Source organism: Geotrypetes seraphini, chromosome 14 (assembly GCF_902459505.1).
Source record: "Geotrypetes seraphini chromosome 14, aGeoSer1.1, whole genome shotgun sequence".
In the NCBI taxonomy this organism is placed as follows: Eukaryota; Metazoa; Chordata; class Amphibia; order Gymnophiona; family Dermophiidae; genus Geotrypetes; species Geotrypetes seraphini.
Window position 1 is genome coordinate 17,111,835 of NC_047097.1, and position 16,877 is coordinate 17,128,711.

Consider the following 16,877-nt stretch of genomic DNA (forward strand, 5'->3'; position numbering starts at 1 on the left):
CTACCTCATAAGACTTTTATCTCAGAACAAGCACCGATCTGAGTCTATGACACCGGCTGCACTTTCCTCTGGGGCTCCACCAGTGTGGAGTCATTTGACACAGGAGTCGATTCCTCCAGCTCCCCAGGGCCAGTTGTCCTCAACACAGACATCTCCAGATGCGACTCCAGTGCAGTCCTGGAAGGCATTGCAAAAGCTGAAGTATATTGAACCTACGACACCGAGTCTTTGGCACCATCCACATTCCGTTCAGGTTTAAGACTTGTGGGGAGACTCTGAACAGAATCCTCTTTTCTCTAAAGATACAGGTTCTTCTGATGATGACTCCCCTCAACGTTCCTCTCAGGAATCTCCTGTTTTGTCTGAAAAATCAACTTTTTCCAGATTTCTTCGTGAAATGTCAGTAGTTTTGTTATAGTTGGTACTTGTATTCTGTATGATTATCTTTGAAATTTGTTCTGGGAAAGAAGTTTTTTACATGTTAAGCATATTACTGGTTCCGGATGCTTGGGCAAGGAGCAATACTGAAGATACAGGAGGAGTGCCAATCAATAGAACCACCCACCTGTTAATCAGTTTCCCTATCTCCACCTGCTGATAGATGTGTGCTACCCCACTAGTCTCTGGATTCATCTGCTGTGTCTAAAGGAAAGAAAATTAACAGGTAAGGACATAATTTTTCTTTATTGGCCATCTTGGGAGGGGGGAACAGGGATAAAAACACATTTTAGGTATAAAGTATTGGAAACTTGTAAAAACATTCCATACTTTCTTTCCATATATCATATTTTGAGCTTGTGTTTTTTTCCCCTCAATGTAGAAAATAGCAAAACTTCAAGCAGAAAATTCAGAGCTGCAGAAACAGAAAGAGCACCTAGGAAAACAGCTGCAAGACAAGACTCAGGAAATGAAAGGTGAGGTTGCTAGATGTATTTTGCCATACACACACTTCAGGTGAGGATTAAAAACATACTTATCCAATAAATTCCTAGTAGAGCATTAAACCCCATGCTCTATCTGAGTCACATGCACCTCAAGATGATGGTAAAAGCTCTATGCACAGATTCAGCAATCCCTTACTACTTAGCCCATGCCCCCCTTCCCATCGCTCATTATTTGCTTTTGGGTCTCTGTACCGGTGTTCAAAAGCCATTCACTTGAGGGAGGGATGGGGTTGTATTACCTTACCATGATTGTATTCGACACTGACCTTGTCATACTCCTAAGTTATTTGTACTTGTACCCTCACCCAGTGGCATAGCACCCTTCCCCCACCCTCTTCTCTGTTCCTCCACACCTCCACACTTCTCCCCCCCCCCCCTCCCACTGTTGCGCATGCATGCTGCTTCCCTTCCCCTATACCTCTGTAATGTTTCTGGCATGAGCAGCAACCTCCAACCTGCTGTCACGCATGTGTGGGTCTCCCTCTGATGTCACTTCCTAGGCGCATGTTGAACATTAACCATGATTTTCCTTAGCAGAACTTTTGGAAAAAGACTTCAATTTTCTTCTGATCTAGTACTCACCTGCTGTAATATCTTTTAACAGTAAGGGCCTAAGTCACTCAGGGGCCCTTTAGTAACGTGGTTAGCAGGCAAGAACAGGCTACTGCAAAACACATTAAAGCTTTCTGCGGTAATTTGTCTGTTAGCCTACGGTCATCCATGCATTAGTGATTTTTTTTTTTTTTTTTTTTTAATTGGTTTAATTAATATTTTTATCATTTGAATTATGACAGTCGCATGATGGGGAGCCTGGAAACTATTAAATAAAAAGAAACAACGTTAGACACCATTTATAGAATCAGGCCCCCTGTGTTATCTGGCTAATGCATTATGATTAGCATGTGTCTGTTATATGTGGTAATCGTAGAGAAACAAGATTTTATGGAAACCGCGTAGTTGTATGCAGTATATAAATTTTTTAAATAAATAAATATGCTAATTGGATAACCCAGAGTTAATGGCGAAGCACTTAGGGCTAGATTCACTAAGCAAACCGATCGGTTTGCGACCCCTTTGTGACCTGATTTTCCTTCAACCCGATTCACTAGCCTCTGTTCGATCTGATTCCGATCCATGCATGCAAAGTAGGAAGGATGCGATTCACTAACAAAATTCAGGCACACCAATTGGGCTGGCTGATCCAAAAAGAAGCGACTGCTGAGGACCAGTCACTACTGTCCTTGTCGACTCTCCTGCTCTCTACTACCCTGAAGTCTCCTGTGTTTGATTAGGGGGGGGGGGGCGTTTTTTGACAGGTCTGCCTGTCTTTTCTTTTTTATTCCCATAGCACAGATATTTTGCGTGTGTTACATACACAAAATATCTGCCCCATAAAAAAAATAAAAAGGCAGGCAGACCTGTCAAAAATCGGCTAAGGCCCCCCCCCCCCAACAAATGCGATCCCCTCGTGACCCACAAATAGCAGGAGGGATGCCCACTCCCTTCTGCCATCAGCCGCTCCACCCCACGCTGCTCTCCCCGCCCGTGCGAATATGGCAGGAGGGATGCCAACTCCCTCCTGCCACCAACTGACTCAGCAACTGACTGGCCCGGCACACCTCCCCCGACCAGACCAGCCCGACAACCCCCTGTATCTATAAATCGGGAGCAGGAGGGATACTCAGTTCCTCCTGCTCCTTAGGCCTCCAGCGCTGTCTTCGGAAGCAGGAGGAGCCGCAAAGCCCTCCTGCTCCTCCTCCAGATGCAATGTGAATGTGGGCCTTAGGCCCCGCCCCAGTGCATCATGTGATGCATGTGGAGTAACCTAAGACCCGGATTGGCTCAGGCGACTCAGGCTCCTGAGCCTATTAGGGACTTCCTTAGACTCAGCCCCGTGCATCACATGATGGGCGGGGCCTAAGGCCCACATTCGCATTGCATCTGGAGGAGGAGAAGGAGGGCTTTGCAGTTCCTCCTGCTCCCGAAGACCGCACTGGAGGCCTAAGAAGCAGGATGGACTGAGCACCCCTCCTGCACCCAACTTTTAAGTACAGGGGGAGGGGGTGTCAGTCTGGTCGGGGGGGGGGGTGCTGGGCTGGTCGGTTGCTGGCAGGAGGGAGTTGGCATCCCTCCTGCCATTTTGGCGCACGTGGGGGGGTTGGCATGGGGGCGCTTTGTCGGGTAGGGGTAGACTTTTTTTTTTTTAATAGGCCCGATATAAAAAAAAATGAAAAAAAAAAAAGCCCCCAGTGCAGTCCGAAGAAATTGACAGAGAAATGACAGACGAGATTAAACGCAACTACAAGGGAGGCAACGCAGTTATCATGGGTGACTTCAACTATCCAGGAATAGACTGGAATGTAGGCACCTCCGGCTGCATTAGAAAGACCAAGTTCTTGGATGTTGTAGGCGATTGCTTCCTGGAACAACTTGTCAAGGAAAACATTAGAGGAAATGCAATTCTGGACTAGAGAGTTGCGCGGGGACAGAAATCCCACCCGTCCCCGCGAGGAATCCCACCCGTCCCCACCCATCCCCGCGAGGAATCCCTCCATCCCCACCCGTCCCTATAAACTTCAGAAATAGTTATTTCATTTAATTATGTTACTGAATTAAAGGCTCTGGTAGAGACCCATTTACAAATAAGCAAAGCCACTTTATTAATTTGGAAATATTAATTGGGAAGAATACTTACTTTGTAAATGGGTTTCTACCAGAGCCTCTAATTACATAAAATCTCAACTGATGAGAACCCCCCAAGCTGTCAGCTGAGGACTTCCTTTGCAGTTGGCCAGGGGTCATAAGAACATAAGAAGTTGCCTCTGCTGGGTCAGACCAGGGGTCCATCGTGCCCAGCAGTCCGCTCACGCGGCGGCCAATCAGGTCCATGACCTGTAAGTGATCCTTTTTCTAAAACCTTTCAATACCCTTTTATCATCCTATCTCTGTCTCTATCTATATCCCTCAATCCCCGTATCCTTCAGGAACTTGTCCAATCCCTCTTTGAATCCTCTTAATGTATTCTGTCCTATTACATCCTCCGGAAGCGCATTCCAGGTGTCCACCACTCTCTGAGTGAAGAAGAATTTCCTAGCATTGGTTCTAAACCTGTCCCCTTTCAATTTTTCCGAGTGCCCCCTTGTTCTTGTAGTTCCCAATAGGCTGAAGAATCTGTCTCTTTCCACTTTCTCTATGCCCTTCATGATCTTGTAAGTCTCTATCATGTCTCCTCTGAGTCTCCGTTTCTCTAGGGTGAAGAGCCCCAGCCTTTCCAGTCTGTCTGCGTATGAAAGGTTTTCCATACCTTTTATCATTCTTGTCGCTCTTCTCTGAACCCTCTCAAACATTTCCATGTCCTTCTTTAGGTACGGCGACCAATATTGGACACAGTATTCCAGATGCTGGCGCACCATTGCGCGATACAGCGGCACGATGACTTCCTTCGTTCTGGTTATAATACCCTTCTTAATCAGGTTTCAGGTTTATTTAAAAATGTGATATACCACCTTATCAAAATTCAAAGCGGTTTTACATAATATATAAAAACAAAGAGTAGAAAGGCATACATTAAAAACAAATTATAATTATTAAAACAGACAGTCAAACATAGACGAACATTAACTTACCGAAACAAAACGAAAAAGGGTAGAAATACATTTGTGTAATGAAAAAGAGAGGGAGAGGATCAAAACAAAAGGGAGGGAGCAAAATATAAATAATCTAGCACTTTGTAGAAAAGATTAAAATGAATAAGAAAAGCAAGGAGTCTCAGTTAGGGTGCTGGTCTTTGACCAGAGGGCTGCCGCATGAGCGCACTGTTAGGTACAATGGACCACTGGTCTGACCCAGCAGCAGCAATTCTTATGTTCTTATGACAGCAGTCATACTGTCACTACTGTCAGAGCTCTCCCCGACTCAATCGCTCAATCAGCGATCCGTGCAATTGGTTGGGGATGTGATTCCGATCGTCCTCATTTGCATGAGTACACATCGTGAATTGATCAGCCAGCAACCTCGGATCGCTATCGGATCAGATCCGTGAGGTTAGTGAATTTAGCCCAGATTCACAAACAATCGCCTTCTGTTAGCTGCTGGCAGGTACTTAGATCATCAAGTTTCAAGTTTTATTGTGTTTAATATACCGACCGTCAACATGTATCTGGCTGGTTTACAATGCTAAAAAAAAAGATAAAAAATAAAATAATTATATATATATATGGGGAGGAGTGAACATTAAAAGACAATAAACAAGGACTTACATGAATTTGAGGGTATTAGGGTGATGGAAAGGTCAATAAATACATTATTAAAATTAAAGTTAAAAGAAGGGAAGAGAGGGGTAGGATATAACCAGGGATAGGGTCGCTTCGTGAAAGCGGTTGAGATGATTTTACTGGTTTTGAGGAAGGAAGTATTATGAATTTATCAAGAAGATTTTCATGACGAAGTTGAGGTGGCATGGCGTTCCATAAGGTTGGAGCAGCTACAGAGAAGTTAATTTTCTTAGTGTAATAGAATTCTTTGATGGAAGGAACGGCCAGTAAGTTTTGATCTGATGATCTTAGGGCCCGAGAAGAACAGAGGGGGATAATAAGTTTGTCAAGAAAAGATGGAAGATGTGAGAGTTTGATTTTGAAAACCAGCATTAAGATTTTATAGGTGATAAGGTGCCTGATGGGTAACCAATGGGCTTCTTTCAGGAGACGAGTTACATGATCATATTTCCCTGCTTTATGTATAAGTTTGATTGCTGTATTTTGTATGAGCTGCAAACGACGTAATTCTTTTTGTGGGAGTCCATTATATAGAGAGTTACAGTAATCTAGATGGGAAATAACCAGTGAGTGCACAAGGGTTATGATTGCATTATGACTAACATAAGTGGTTTAATTGGGTTTAAGTGGTGCGATAATTGGTTGCACCATTAAAACCCTTATTTTTTTTAAAAATAGCCTCTGGGACTGGCACTTAGGTCTCTGACAGTTAGTGGCACATAATGACGCCGAAGCCCAGAAGTGGGTGTGTTTACGGGTGGCGCAGACTTTGGCATCACTATGTGCTGCTGGCCGTGATTCTTACAGGACCCTAGGCACTAGATATGTAGACCTGTTAAACCCTGGCCTACATTTCCGGCATCCAGGGTCCCTGCTCACTGGTATTCTGGAAGCAACACCTGTCTGCGATTGACATTTGGCAGGCGCCTGTTTTTTAGGCACCTGCTGTGGTAGGCACCGCTTCCAGAATCAGCCCCTTAGCATCTAAAGCAGTGTCACGCTAAATCTGGGCTTAGCAAATTCTAATGGAACATTTCCTCTGCGTTAAACCTGTTCTTGCTGTATATTAAAATCAATAAAATCTTTGAACTGAAAAACCCAGGTTTTACCGCACTGTAGTAAAAGGGCTCCTTGAATATAAAGAAAAAAAATCTGTCTATTGATTAGCGCACGCGCTGTGCACTGCGCCAATCTCGCTCTTAGGTGCTTAGGAATAATGAAAAATGATGCAGATATTACCAAATCAGATATTGGGTTTATTTTATCATAATAACTTTCAGAAGACGTCTGCGTCAGGAGATATCATATAAAGTCAGGCATGTCAATGCACATCTTTCCTGATAAATATGATTCTCAAAGAGTCTATACTGGTGCATTCCTTTTATATTTTCACACTGATCAATATGACTTCACACTTGTCAACCAATCAGTCAACAGTGGCTGTCCTTAGGTTTGAACAAAGAAATTCCTTTACATAGGAACAAGTTTTTTAAATCGTATTTTTGTTTACATTAATTTCTGAATGCACAACACATTATAACATACCCAATACACTTTTTGTCATTCTCAAAAAGCTTAAATCAAACAGCTTTTCTGTGTCAGACGAAAACTTGCTTTGGAAAAACTGACAGTCTCAAGTTTCACTGACACATACACAAACAGAAAAACCCAGACCCCCCCCCCCTTCCTATGCTGGAGGTCAAACTAGCTGACCTTTCCTGCTCTGGGCCTCTCAAAAACTGGTATTTTCATGGTAACAATGTCCCTGGCTTTAACTTAACCATTTCCAGATGTTGCCTCTCAGGCTCCCTTAAAGTTTCTTGAATCTTATATATGTAAAACATTTGAAATTAAATACAAATCATTCTCTCACACATCATTCATAGGAATCCCTTCACCCATACACACATGCAACACTCATATTTCATTCCTGATCAATACTGCATTCAAAGCCTATTCAAGAAAGATTTTTCTTCTATACCCAACATTGGAATGTGAAATCAAATATGCTCCAAACTAACCAGCTCAAGAACATCTGTTATCAATTAGGCCATGAGGCTCGAGGCAGGAAACTGCACAAAGATGCAGAGAGAGACACAGAGGCAATTTAATACCTCTCTGTGTGTATTATGTATATCTATACCTGATTTCCCCTTATGGTCTTGCTTTACCTAGCAATTCACATAACTATGAAATTCCCATTTTCCTACGCTATATATCGGTTTCTTGGTGTTTTGTTAATTATCCTGACTTCTCAAAGTTTTAAATGTGTTTATATAAGACCCTCTGATCAGGACTAGAAAGGTCTCTGTCACGTCCTGCTAATGCTTCTGCGCAGTTTGCGCCAAACCAGGCCTTCTTCACTATAGAGGAGAAATGCTTTTTGTGAATTGGGACCAGAATAACCAATACTCTTTTTTAACTGAAAGTATATTTAACAATATTTAGCAGTTCATTAACGTAAGGTGTTTGAGTAAATAGCTCAAAATCAGGGCTTCTGATTTTTGGAGATTGCTCCCAAATATTTAAGGCCTGAAGTATTCTTTTTACCCCACAGATAAAATGGATGACCTCACAAAACAACTATTTGCTGATGTTGAAAAGGAGGAGCGACAAAGAATGTACGCAGTTCTATCTTGTGAATTTGGGAAGACACTACACCCCTTTCGTAATTATGTTGGTATACTGCCTCTCTTAAACAAAGGTTTATCCCAAATTCTTACCTTACTTGAATGTAACTCGCCTTTACCTACCACTGAAAAGACATGAGCTTAATAAATATACAATAAAACAGAAATACTACATTAGATAATCTAAAACTATCGCCATCCAATGCAAAGAATAAAATGGGGTAATTTTAGAAAGAATTTTCTGTGTTTTACACAAAGACAATGGCTTTTATGGATCATGCATGTCATAAACCACCTTTCTGTGGTACAAACAGAACATTTTTCATATTATATGCAGGTAGATTTTTCTAGTGGGCTCACAATTTAAGGTTTTTTTTTTAAAAAAAACATGGGGTCCTTTCACCTAAGTTACATTACTATGGGCTCATTTTACTTTATTCTAGTTTGTTGTTGTATTAGATCCCTGTGAAGAAACCACATGGGTGATTTTTTTTTTTGGTATTCTGTCGTGAGTAAAAATAATACATAATTGAAAACAAATTAATACTTACACAGAGAAAGCAAGCAGCAAAGAAATAGATGAAAAATACTACATGTATATATTCCCTCATCGTATTCAGGGCTCTTTTTTAATTCACTGCAGCTTACTAGAGAAACGATTTGAAATAGAGAAACAAGATTATGAAAAGCAAACCAAGTCATTGAAAGAAGAGATTAAATCTGTGAAGTCTGAAAACATTCATCTTCAGCACCAGCTTGAAGAGGAGCGTCTCACAAATGATGGTTTAAAACTGGAAGTGTCTGAGCTTACGAAAGAGGTCAAGGTATGGGATGCAATCATCTCCTGATGCTGTGGGCAGAGCTGAAAATTATAATCTGGGAGGGATATTGCAGAATCTTCCTGTCACTTGGACAGTTTTGTGAACATCGGTTTAAATCTCTAGTTATAATCATTAAGAGGGTCATCTTTACACTGTTCGCTTTGCTGCAAAGCCTTGTGAATATGTTTTACCCAGGGATTTTGTAGCATGCTCCAAAGAGAAATGCATATATACTGTCATTTGAAAATTGTCAAATTATCATATCTGTGTTCACCTGCTCTTTATTGAAACTGGCATGCATAGATTTCAAACTACAGTCTACATGTGTCATTTTCTGATCCTCCCCAAAACATGTCTGCCCCTCTTTCCCCAGTTTACCTTCTCTGCATGCAGCTAAAACCCACATTGTGTTGACCAAATTTTCAGCCAGTTATTTCAATAGAGTAGATCACTGTTTATACACACATGGCTCTGAAATTTCCCCTCTATGGGGATAATGCTATAAAGTATTTTTATTCTGCTCAGAATTCAGGAAAAAAAAATGTGGGCTTGCATGATGATGACTAGTGCTGCCCGATTGAGGAAAAAAAATTTTGATTCGATTCAGACTATTGAATTGGTTTTTCGATTCGATTCGATTTTCCTTCCCAATTTTCCTTCCTGGTGGTTTTATTTTATAGCCTCTTCACCCCCCCTTGCCTTTTCCTAACCACACTGGCGCTGTGGTGTAAACAAAATCAATAAACAAAAAAGACTTTTCATCTCTCTGTTAAATCCTAGCTCACGTTTGCGGTCTAACACCAACTCTGGCAGGATACACATTTCAAATCTGACAAATTGTAATCACAAAACAGAAATAAAATTATTTTTCCTACCTTTTGTTGTCTGGTCATTATTCAAATCTTGTTGGTCCCAGGCTCTGGTTGTCTTCTGATAACTTGATTGCCAGGGTCTCCTTCTTTCTTCTTTCTCTGTGCTAACCATCCACCTGCCACCTCTGTCCTCTTTTTCGTCTCCCTCCACAGATCCACCTTTTCTTAACTACCTTTTCATCCAGCATCTTTCCCTCCTTCCCCACTACCCCAGGATCCACCATCTCTCCCTTTCTTTTCTCAACTACCTTCCTATCCAGTATCTCTATCCCCCTTCACAACATCTCTTGTGTCCAACTTTCTGTTCCTTCCCTCCCTAAATCCCATTGTCCATCAACTCTCTTCTTCTCCTCTATTTTTAGACCCATTATTTCTTCCCCCCCCAAAGTCCAGCACATCTCTTTGAACCCCCTTCCCTCCCTCCCTCCATGTACTTCTACACCAGGGCCCCCTCCCTTGAAGGTCTGTCCCACCTGAAGGCCTTTCTCCCCCCCTTGAAGGCCTTTCTCCCCCCCTTGAAGGCCTTTCTCTCCCCCTTGAAGGCCTTTCTCCCCTCCTTTGAAGGCCTGCCTGCCCCCCCCTTGAAGGCCTGTCTCCCCCCTTGAAGGCTTGTCCCCCCCTTAAAGGCCTGCATCCCACCCCTGAAGGCCTGCCTGCCTGTTCCCCCTAAAGACCTGCTTGTCCCCCCTGAAGGCCTGTCCCACCCTCCACACCGAAGGACTGCTCATCCCCTCCCCCCCCAGGAAGGCCTGCGAGTTCCCCTGGCCTCACACTGGTGTCCGGCTTCCCCTCTGGCCTTCCCGCACGGTTTACCTTTGAAGAGCAGCTTGCACAGAAGATCGCGGTGTTAGCGATGTTTGCAAACAGCTTTGGAGCCGTTTCCTCTGCCGCTGTCCTGCCCCTCCTCATCATCTCCTGCTTTAGGGGGCGAGGGGGGAGGGTCAGCCAAATCGGGAAGCCGATTTTTTGTTTTGTTTTGTTTTAAATTGATTTGAATCGATTCACCCTAGTGAATCGGTGAACCGATTCGAATCGTGAATCGGGCAGCACTAATGATGACACTTTGCTGGTTGACATGTTAAGGAATGGAGTTTGGGCAGAGCTCACAAGTCTGTGCATAGATTATAAAATATGTTAAGACAAAAACTTATAAACTTTTGCACCTACTCTCAAGCTGGCGTAACCAGGGGCATTGCCAGACACTCAATTTTGGGTGGGCCTGAGCCCAAAATGGGTGGGCATGACAATCCTGCTCCATGGCATCTCTCCCTCCCCCAATCAGTGATCAAGGGAGTTACTTAACTCCACTCCCTTGCTCCCTCACCACCAGTTCCCCTTAGGTCTTCACCGGCAGCAAGCAGCAACTCATTCCTCTTGTTTGCACTAGCTCTGAGCCTTCCCTCTGATGCAACTTTCTTGTTCCGCAAACAGAACAAAAAGATTTAAAGGCACCGGGGGTGGGGGAATCATGAGAGTAGAGTTAAGTGACCTCCCACCCCACCCCGACCTCCTGGAGGGGAGAGATGCCAGTGTTGTGTCCACCCATTGTTATGCCACCAATTATAACAATTCATGCCTGCATTCAAGATGTGATTTCTGCCATTTACACTAGTGTTCTATAATTTAATAAAATTGATAAACCACCCTTCATACAATGTCAGAATAGAATTCATTATAAATCATCAATAAAATACATATCATGAATACATCCATAATTCTAAACTAATAAAATATTAAAAAGTAAAAAATAAATAAATACAGAAACAGATTGGCATATTGCAGCATAGCCCATCAGTAGCTTTATCAAATAAACTTGTCTTTAATTTCTTCTTAAAACTAGACAGCAAGTGTTCCTCCCTTAAACTTTCTAGTAACTTATTTCACAATAAAGACTAATAGGCACCTATATGCCTAGGAGCCAGCTCTGTGGGTGCTTGAGCACCCCTAATATTGAACAAACTCCTTAGTCTTATCCAAGGAGTCTTATCCATTGGGTTTAGCACTTCCAATAATTTTTAAAAAGTTTGCTCCTATGCCTACGTGTCTTTTTAAAGTGGTGCCAAAGTAGGCACCAACTCTAATAAAATTACCTTAACCTGTATACATCTTCCTGCTCTCATTCTCTGTTATGTTCCTAATTTATTCTGCACAGTCACTTGTCTTTCCTATCCCATGCATCAACCAGCTTATAGCCCATTCCCCATGGCTTTCCCCTATGCGTGCTTTTACTGTGGAATAAGTTACCCACAGAGTCAAAAATCCCTCTAGACTGGAAGATTAGCCTTTCTTAATCCACCATTTCAAACTGGGCTTTTCCCAACTTTTGTTTTAAGGATAGTTTGACAGCTAACAGTTCTGTAATAGTTTTGTAATATTGTGATGTTTTGATGTTTTATTGATATGATAAAGATATGTATGTTTTATTGTAATCCACTTAGGATTTAAGTGGAATAGAAATTTTTTAAATAAATAAATATAGCAGGTTGTCACAAAATCACTCCTCAAAAACCACAGTCCAGTTTGTTTTTTTAAGTGAATTTTAATGAGATCTGTTAGCATCCTGGCCCAGATTCTGTATACAGTGCCGTTATCGGTGGCTGCCTAAAAAACGGCCGCCAATTGCATGTCAATCACGCAACAGCGCCGTTTGCAGAATCGTGGCTACGTGAAAGGTAGTCACTGGAAATGTAGGCTAGAGTTTTAAAGGCCTACGTTTCCGGTGCCTACCTTTTACGAAAATTCGCCTGTGGAGTCACCATATGACACCTAATGCCACTTCCGGCATTAACCACACCTACAGTGGTGTTAGGCACTGTAAATCGCCTCCTTAGGTGGGATAATGGTGGCCTTTTTGGAGGTGACCTTAGGCACCTCTCTCTTTTTTTTTAAAAAAATTGAGTTTTAATTGGTTTTTAATCAGTGCAGTCAATTAGTGCACTGAGTAAACCAATTAAAACCAATTAAGTTGGTGGGGGGGGGCTAGGGCTTGGTAAGGTGCTGCTAACTGGTGTGATCTGCATGGCGTCCACAGCAGGTTCCCGGTTTAAGGCTGGAGGGAAGGCAGGAAAGGATTCTGGAAAGACGAAGACCAAAGTGGTTTCCCGCTCGCAGAGAGCCGGCCTGCAGTTCCCCGTTGGCCGTATTCATAGGCACTTGAAGTTGCGGACTACCAGCCACGGATGTGTGTGGCGGCTACGGCGGCGGTATACAGCGCTGCCATCATGGAGTATTCATAGGCACTTGAAGTTGCAGACTACCAGCCACGGATGTGTGGGGGCTACGGCGGCGGTATACAGCGCTGCCATCCTGGAGTATTCATAGGCACTTGAAGTTGCGGACTACCAGCCACGGATGTATGGGGGCTATGGTGGCGGTATACAGCGCTGCCATCCTGGAGTATCTCACGGCTGAGGTTCTTGAGCTAGCAGGAAATGCATCAAAAGACCTGAAAGTGAAGCGTATTACACCTCATCATTTGCAGCTTGCTATTCGAGGTGATGAAGAATTGGATTCCCTCATTAAAGCAACAATTGGTGGTAGTGGTGTTATTACACACATTTACAAGTCATTGATTGGCAAGAAAGGACAGCAGAAGACAGTTTAAAAGTGTTGTTGGATTTCTTTTATTCTGAGATTACATTTACAGATGCCCAGTGTCAGTGATGCTAGTGGCCTGCCTCCAAAAACACAGATTTTGCCTTTGTAATTGATTCTGAAAAGTTGATGTTTGGTTATCTAGCATCCAAATTCATGGCTTAAAAAGTTTAACCTGTATTGTTAGTTTGTGGCTTCAAAGAAGCTGTTAGCTTGTGTTTTTAATTAAAGTTTTAATTACATTACATTACATTACATTAGGGATTTCTATTCCGCCATTACCTTGCGGTTCAAGGCGGATTACAAAAGGTTAATTTAAAAAAACAGAGTTACAATGATTAGCTAGAGAGGTAAGTTGTAGATCTTATAAACATTTAACGGGTTGTTGAGGGTGAGGTGGTTTGTAAAAGAATTAATAGGTGGTCATAGTGGAGGTTCTTTTGTTATTATTAGTGCGGTAATGGGTAGATCGAATGACAGTTTTAGAGTTACTAAGAGGTCGTGATGTTATTGCTGCTTCAGGAATTTCTTGAAAAGTATGGTTTTTATTTCTTTTCTGTAATACAAAAGTTTAAAACTGTAAATGTAAATGTCAGATCTAAGAAAAAACCCCAAAAACCAATTAAGTTAGGCGGCAGTAGAGCACCTAACTTAAGGCACTGTTTTTAGAATCGGACCCACTGTGTCCATTACATGCAAATAGCTATCATGAATTTTCAACATACTGCAGATGAAATGTTGTTTTACCCTTGGATAGGGCTTTGATTATTGCTCCCCTCACCTTTTTTTGAATAATTTTTTCTTCATGTTTCCTCAAATAAATGGTGAGCAGGGTTTTGAAGATAGGGACCATGGTCCTCTGAATTAAATAGTCTCGGTGGCTCACTCCTATCAGTCACTTAGGGCCTATTTTACAATGCTGCACAGTAACGGCCCTGAAGCCCATAGAGATTTAAAGGGCTTTGGGGCTGTTGCCGCGTGGCAGCCACTAGCGCGACTTTGTAAATCAGGCTGTTCGTATAAGCTGGAAAATGGGATTTCTACTTAAGTGAAATATAATTATGCATTTTTCTTCTGTGCCATATAATTCATAATTTCAGAGATATAATACAGAAGTTCTTATGCAGTGTACCACAGACACAGTTAGAAAAACAAAGGAGTTGAGACTGGGGACAGTACCATATTTTTATATAATCTTTTCTGAACCATTTTCTCACCAGACAATATCTAGCTTGCAGAAAGAGATCGTCCTTCTGGAGACACAGAAACTAGACATGGAAAAACAAGTCCAGTTACAAAAGCGTGAAATGAGAGGTAATTAAAACTCTGTAATTCCAAGCACAGCCAGGGAGGGGCTCCTTCATATCACTATGGGCTCTTTTTACTAAGCTGCGATAGCGTTTTTAGCGCACGCAGGATTTTAGTGCGCGGCAAACCTGCGCTACACGGCTAGAACTAATACCAGCTCAATGTTGGTGTTAAGGTCTAGTGCACGCTAAAACCGTTATTGCAGCTTAGTAAAAGGAGCCCTATATGTCTTGAGGCTTTCATATTGTCTCCCTGTCATAATGAGACCAATTAAAAAAAAAAAAAAAATTTCCTCAGGCAAGAGTGTTTTATGCACTGAACCAGACTGTTATGCATATAAATTTATGTGCATACATTTTGGGCAAGATTCTATAAATGGTGCCGGTGTCAACGGCCACCTAAGAAACGTCCGGCAATCGCGTGTCAATCATGCACCAGCGCAGTTTGTAGAATCATGGCTGTTTTGTAAAACAGTCGCCTTAAATGTAGGCCAGCATTTTAAAGGCACCGGTCTCGTGCCTACAGAGGTGCATGGGGTCGCCTACGGATGCCTAAGGCCAATTCCGGCACAAACCACAGCCCCCACAGGTCTTAGGCATCCTTATGTGCCTCTGTAGAATGATGCCTTCAATTTTTTTTAAAAAACGTGCTCTCTGATTGGTAAGGTGGTGATAGGGCACCTGTGCATCGTGTCGTGTACAAAATTTGGCTGTCTGTATCTTATATGTCATGTCTGTCTGTCTAAGTTAGATTGTAAGCTCTTCCGAGCAGGGACTATCTATAAATGTCAAAATGTACACTGCTGGTATGTCTTTCATCACTATATAAGTGATAGTAGTAGTAGTATATGCATAACTTTATCTGGGCTGATTGGAGGTATTCTTGGAGTGAAGAAGGGGCTAGCATTTAGGTGCATGTTTTAGAAAATATAAGAACAGTGGTTAATCTAGGCCAGTGTCCCGTCTTCACGGAGGCCAATCCAAGTACAAGTACCTGGCAATAACTCAAGCAGTAGCCGCATTCCATGCCACCGATCCAGGGCAAGCAGTGGCTTCTCCCATGTCTGTTTCAACAGCAGTTTATGCACTTTTCCTCCAGGAACTTGTCCAAACCTTTTTTTAAACCAGCTACATTAGCCGCTCTTACCACATCCTCTGGTAACACGTTCCATGGCTTAATTATTCTCAGAGTGAAAAAATATTTCCTCCTATTGGTTTAAAAATATTTCACTGTAACTTCATCACATGTCCCCTAGTCTTTGTAAATCTCGATGCAGTAAAAAATCGATCCACTTGTACCTGCTCTACACCACTCAGGATTTTGTAAATTTCAATCATATCAACCCTGAGCTGTCTCTTTTCAAAGCTGAAGAGCCCTAACCTTTTTAGTCTTTCCACATACGAGAGGAGTTCCATCGCATTTATCATCTTAGTTGCTCTTCTTGGAACACAATACCCAAGGTGAGGTCGCACTATTGAACGATACAGAGGCATTCAAACATTCTTTGTCTTGTTTACCATCCATTTTCTAATAATTCCTAGCATCATCTTGTTTGCTTTTTTGGAATATTTATGATTGTCAAAAAGTAGGGATAATTTTTAAAGCAGAAGTACGTATATGCTTGCATTTGTGTTAAATATTTGCCAGTATCTGCACAGCTAAAAATATGTACTTATTGCATGCAAGTCTGCACAATTAAGGCCCCCTTTTATCAAGCCATGTTAGGGTTTTTTTTTATCGCTGGCAGCCGGGGTAAAGGCTCCGACTCTCGCAGGAATTCTTTGAGCGTTGGAGCTTTTTCTGCAGCAACTGGTGATAAAAAAACCCCTAATGCAGCTTGATAAAAGGGGGCCTAAATTTCTTCCATTAATTTTACTTTTCTAAAAGGCTTTATTTATTCACAGAGAGGATGTCAGATGTTACAAAACAACTTCTGGACAGTTTCGAAGTGGCAGATGTTAAAAATAGGTAAAACTGCAGTCTTTTGTAAAAGGGTGGGGGGTAGGTGTTAAGGTTTAAGAGCTTTCTTGTGTTCTTTGCACATTACAAAAATACTTTTCTAACTTAACCTTTTAATGTGTGTGAGTTTTTATAACTTAGATGCAAGTCGTAGATAATAGTCGGTGCTCATTATTACAGCTTCCCCTGCCCTGTGTTACAGGATGGCTTCAGAGGATTTGGAGCATTTGAATGAAGATGGAGAACTTTGGTTTGCTTATGAAGGTCTTAAAAAAGCAACCAGGTTAGTGGGGAAGTATTTCATGGATTATTTCTGCACAGGTTGTGCTATTTAGTAGACAGCAGAAGAATTATCCAAAGATTTTACTGTGAAGGGGTTTTTGAAGACTGTGTAGATCCCATCTATGAGTTGGTCATTATTTTAATTCCACTTTCTGAGACTGCTTTAAATTGTACTCCTGCCTTTGAGGGATAA

The 16,877-nt window shown here is 42.0% G+C and overlaps 2 protein-coding genes across 10 annotated transcripts in view; both read left to right on the top strand.

The window, feature by feature from the left end:
* The window catches only part of MYO5C (myosin VC), a 193,059-nt gene that overhangs the window by 101,846 nt on the left and 74,336 nt on the right, over positions 1–16,877 (top strand). For all 9 annotated transcript variants that reach the window (XM_033919677.1, XM_033919684.1, XM_033919675.1 and 6 more), the window contains 6 exons: positions 821–914; positions 7,776–7,839; positions 8,492–8,672; positions 14,356–14,449; positions 16,348–16,411; positions 16,605–16,685. In XM_033919677.1, coding sequence (XP_033775568.1) covers positions 821–914; positions 7,776–7,839; positions 8,492–8,672; positions 14,356–14,449; positions 16,348–16,411; positions 16,605–16,685 — 578 coding nt within the window. The remainder of the gene's footprint in view (positions 1–820; positions 915–7,775; positions 7,840–8,491; positions 8,673–14,355; positions 14,450–16,347; positions 16,412–16,604; positions 16,686–16,877) is intronic.
* Positions 12,531–13,145, top strand: LOC117348050 (histone H2A.Z-like). The gene is made up of 2 exons (XM_033919685.1): positions 12,531–12,690; positions 12,863–13,145. The coding sequence occupies exons 1-2, from the start codon at positions 12,560–12,562 to the stop codon at positions 13,143–13,145; spliced, it is 414 nt and encodes a 137-aa protein (XP_033775576.1). The 5' UTR covers positions 12,531–12,559.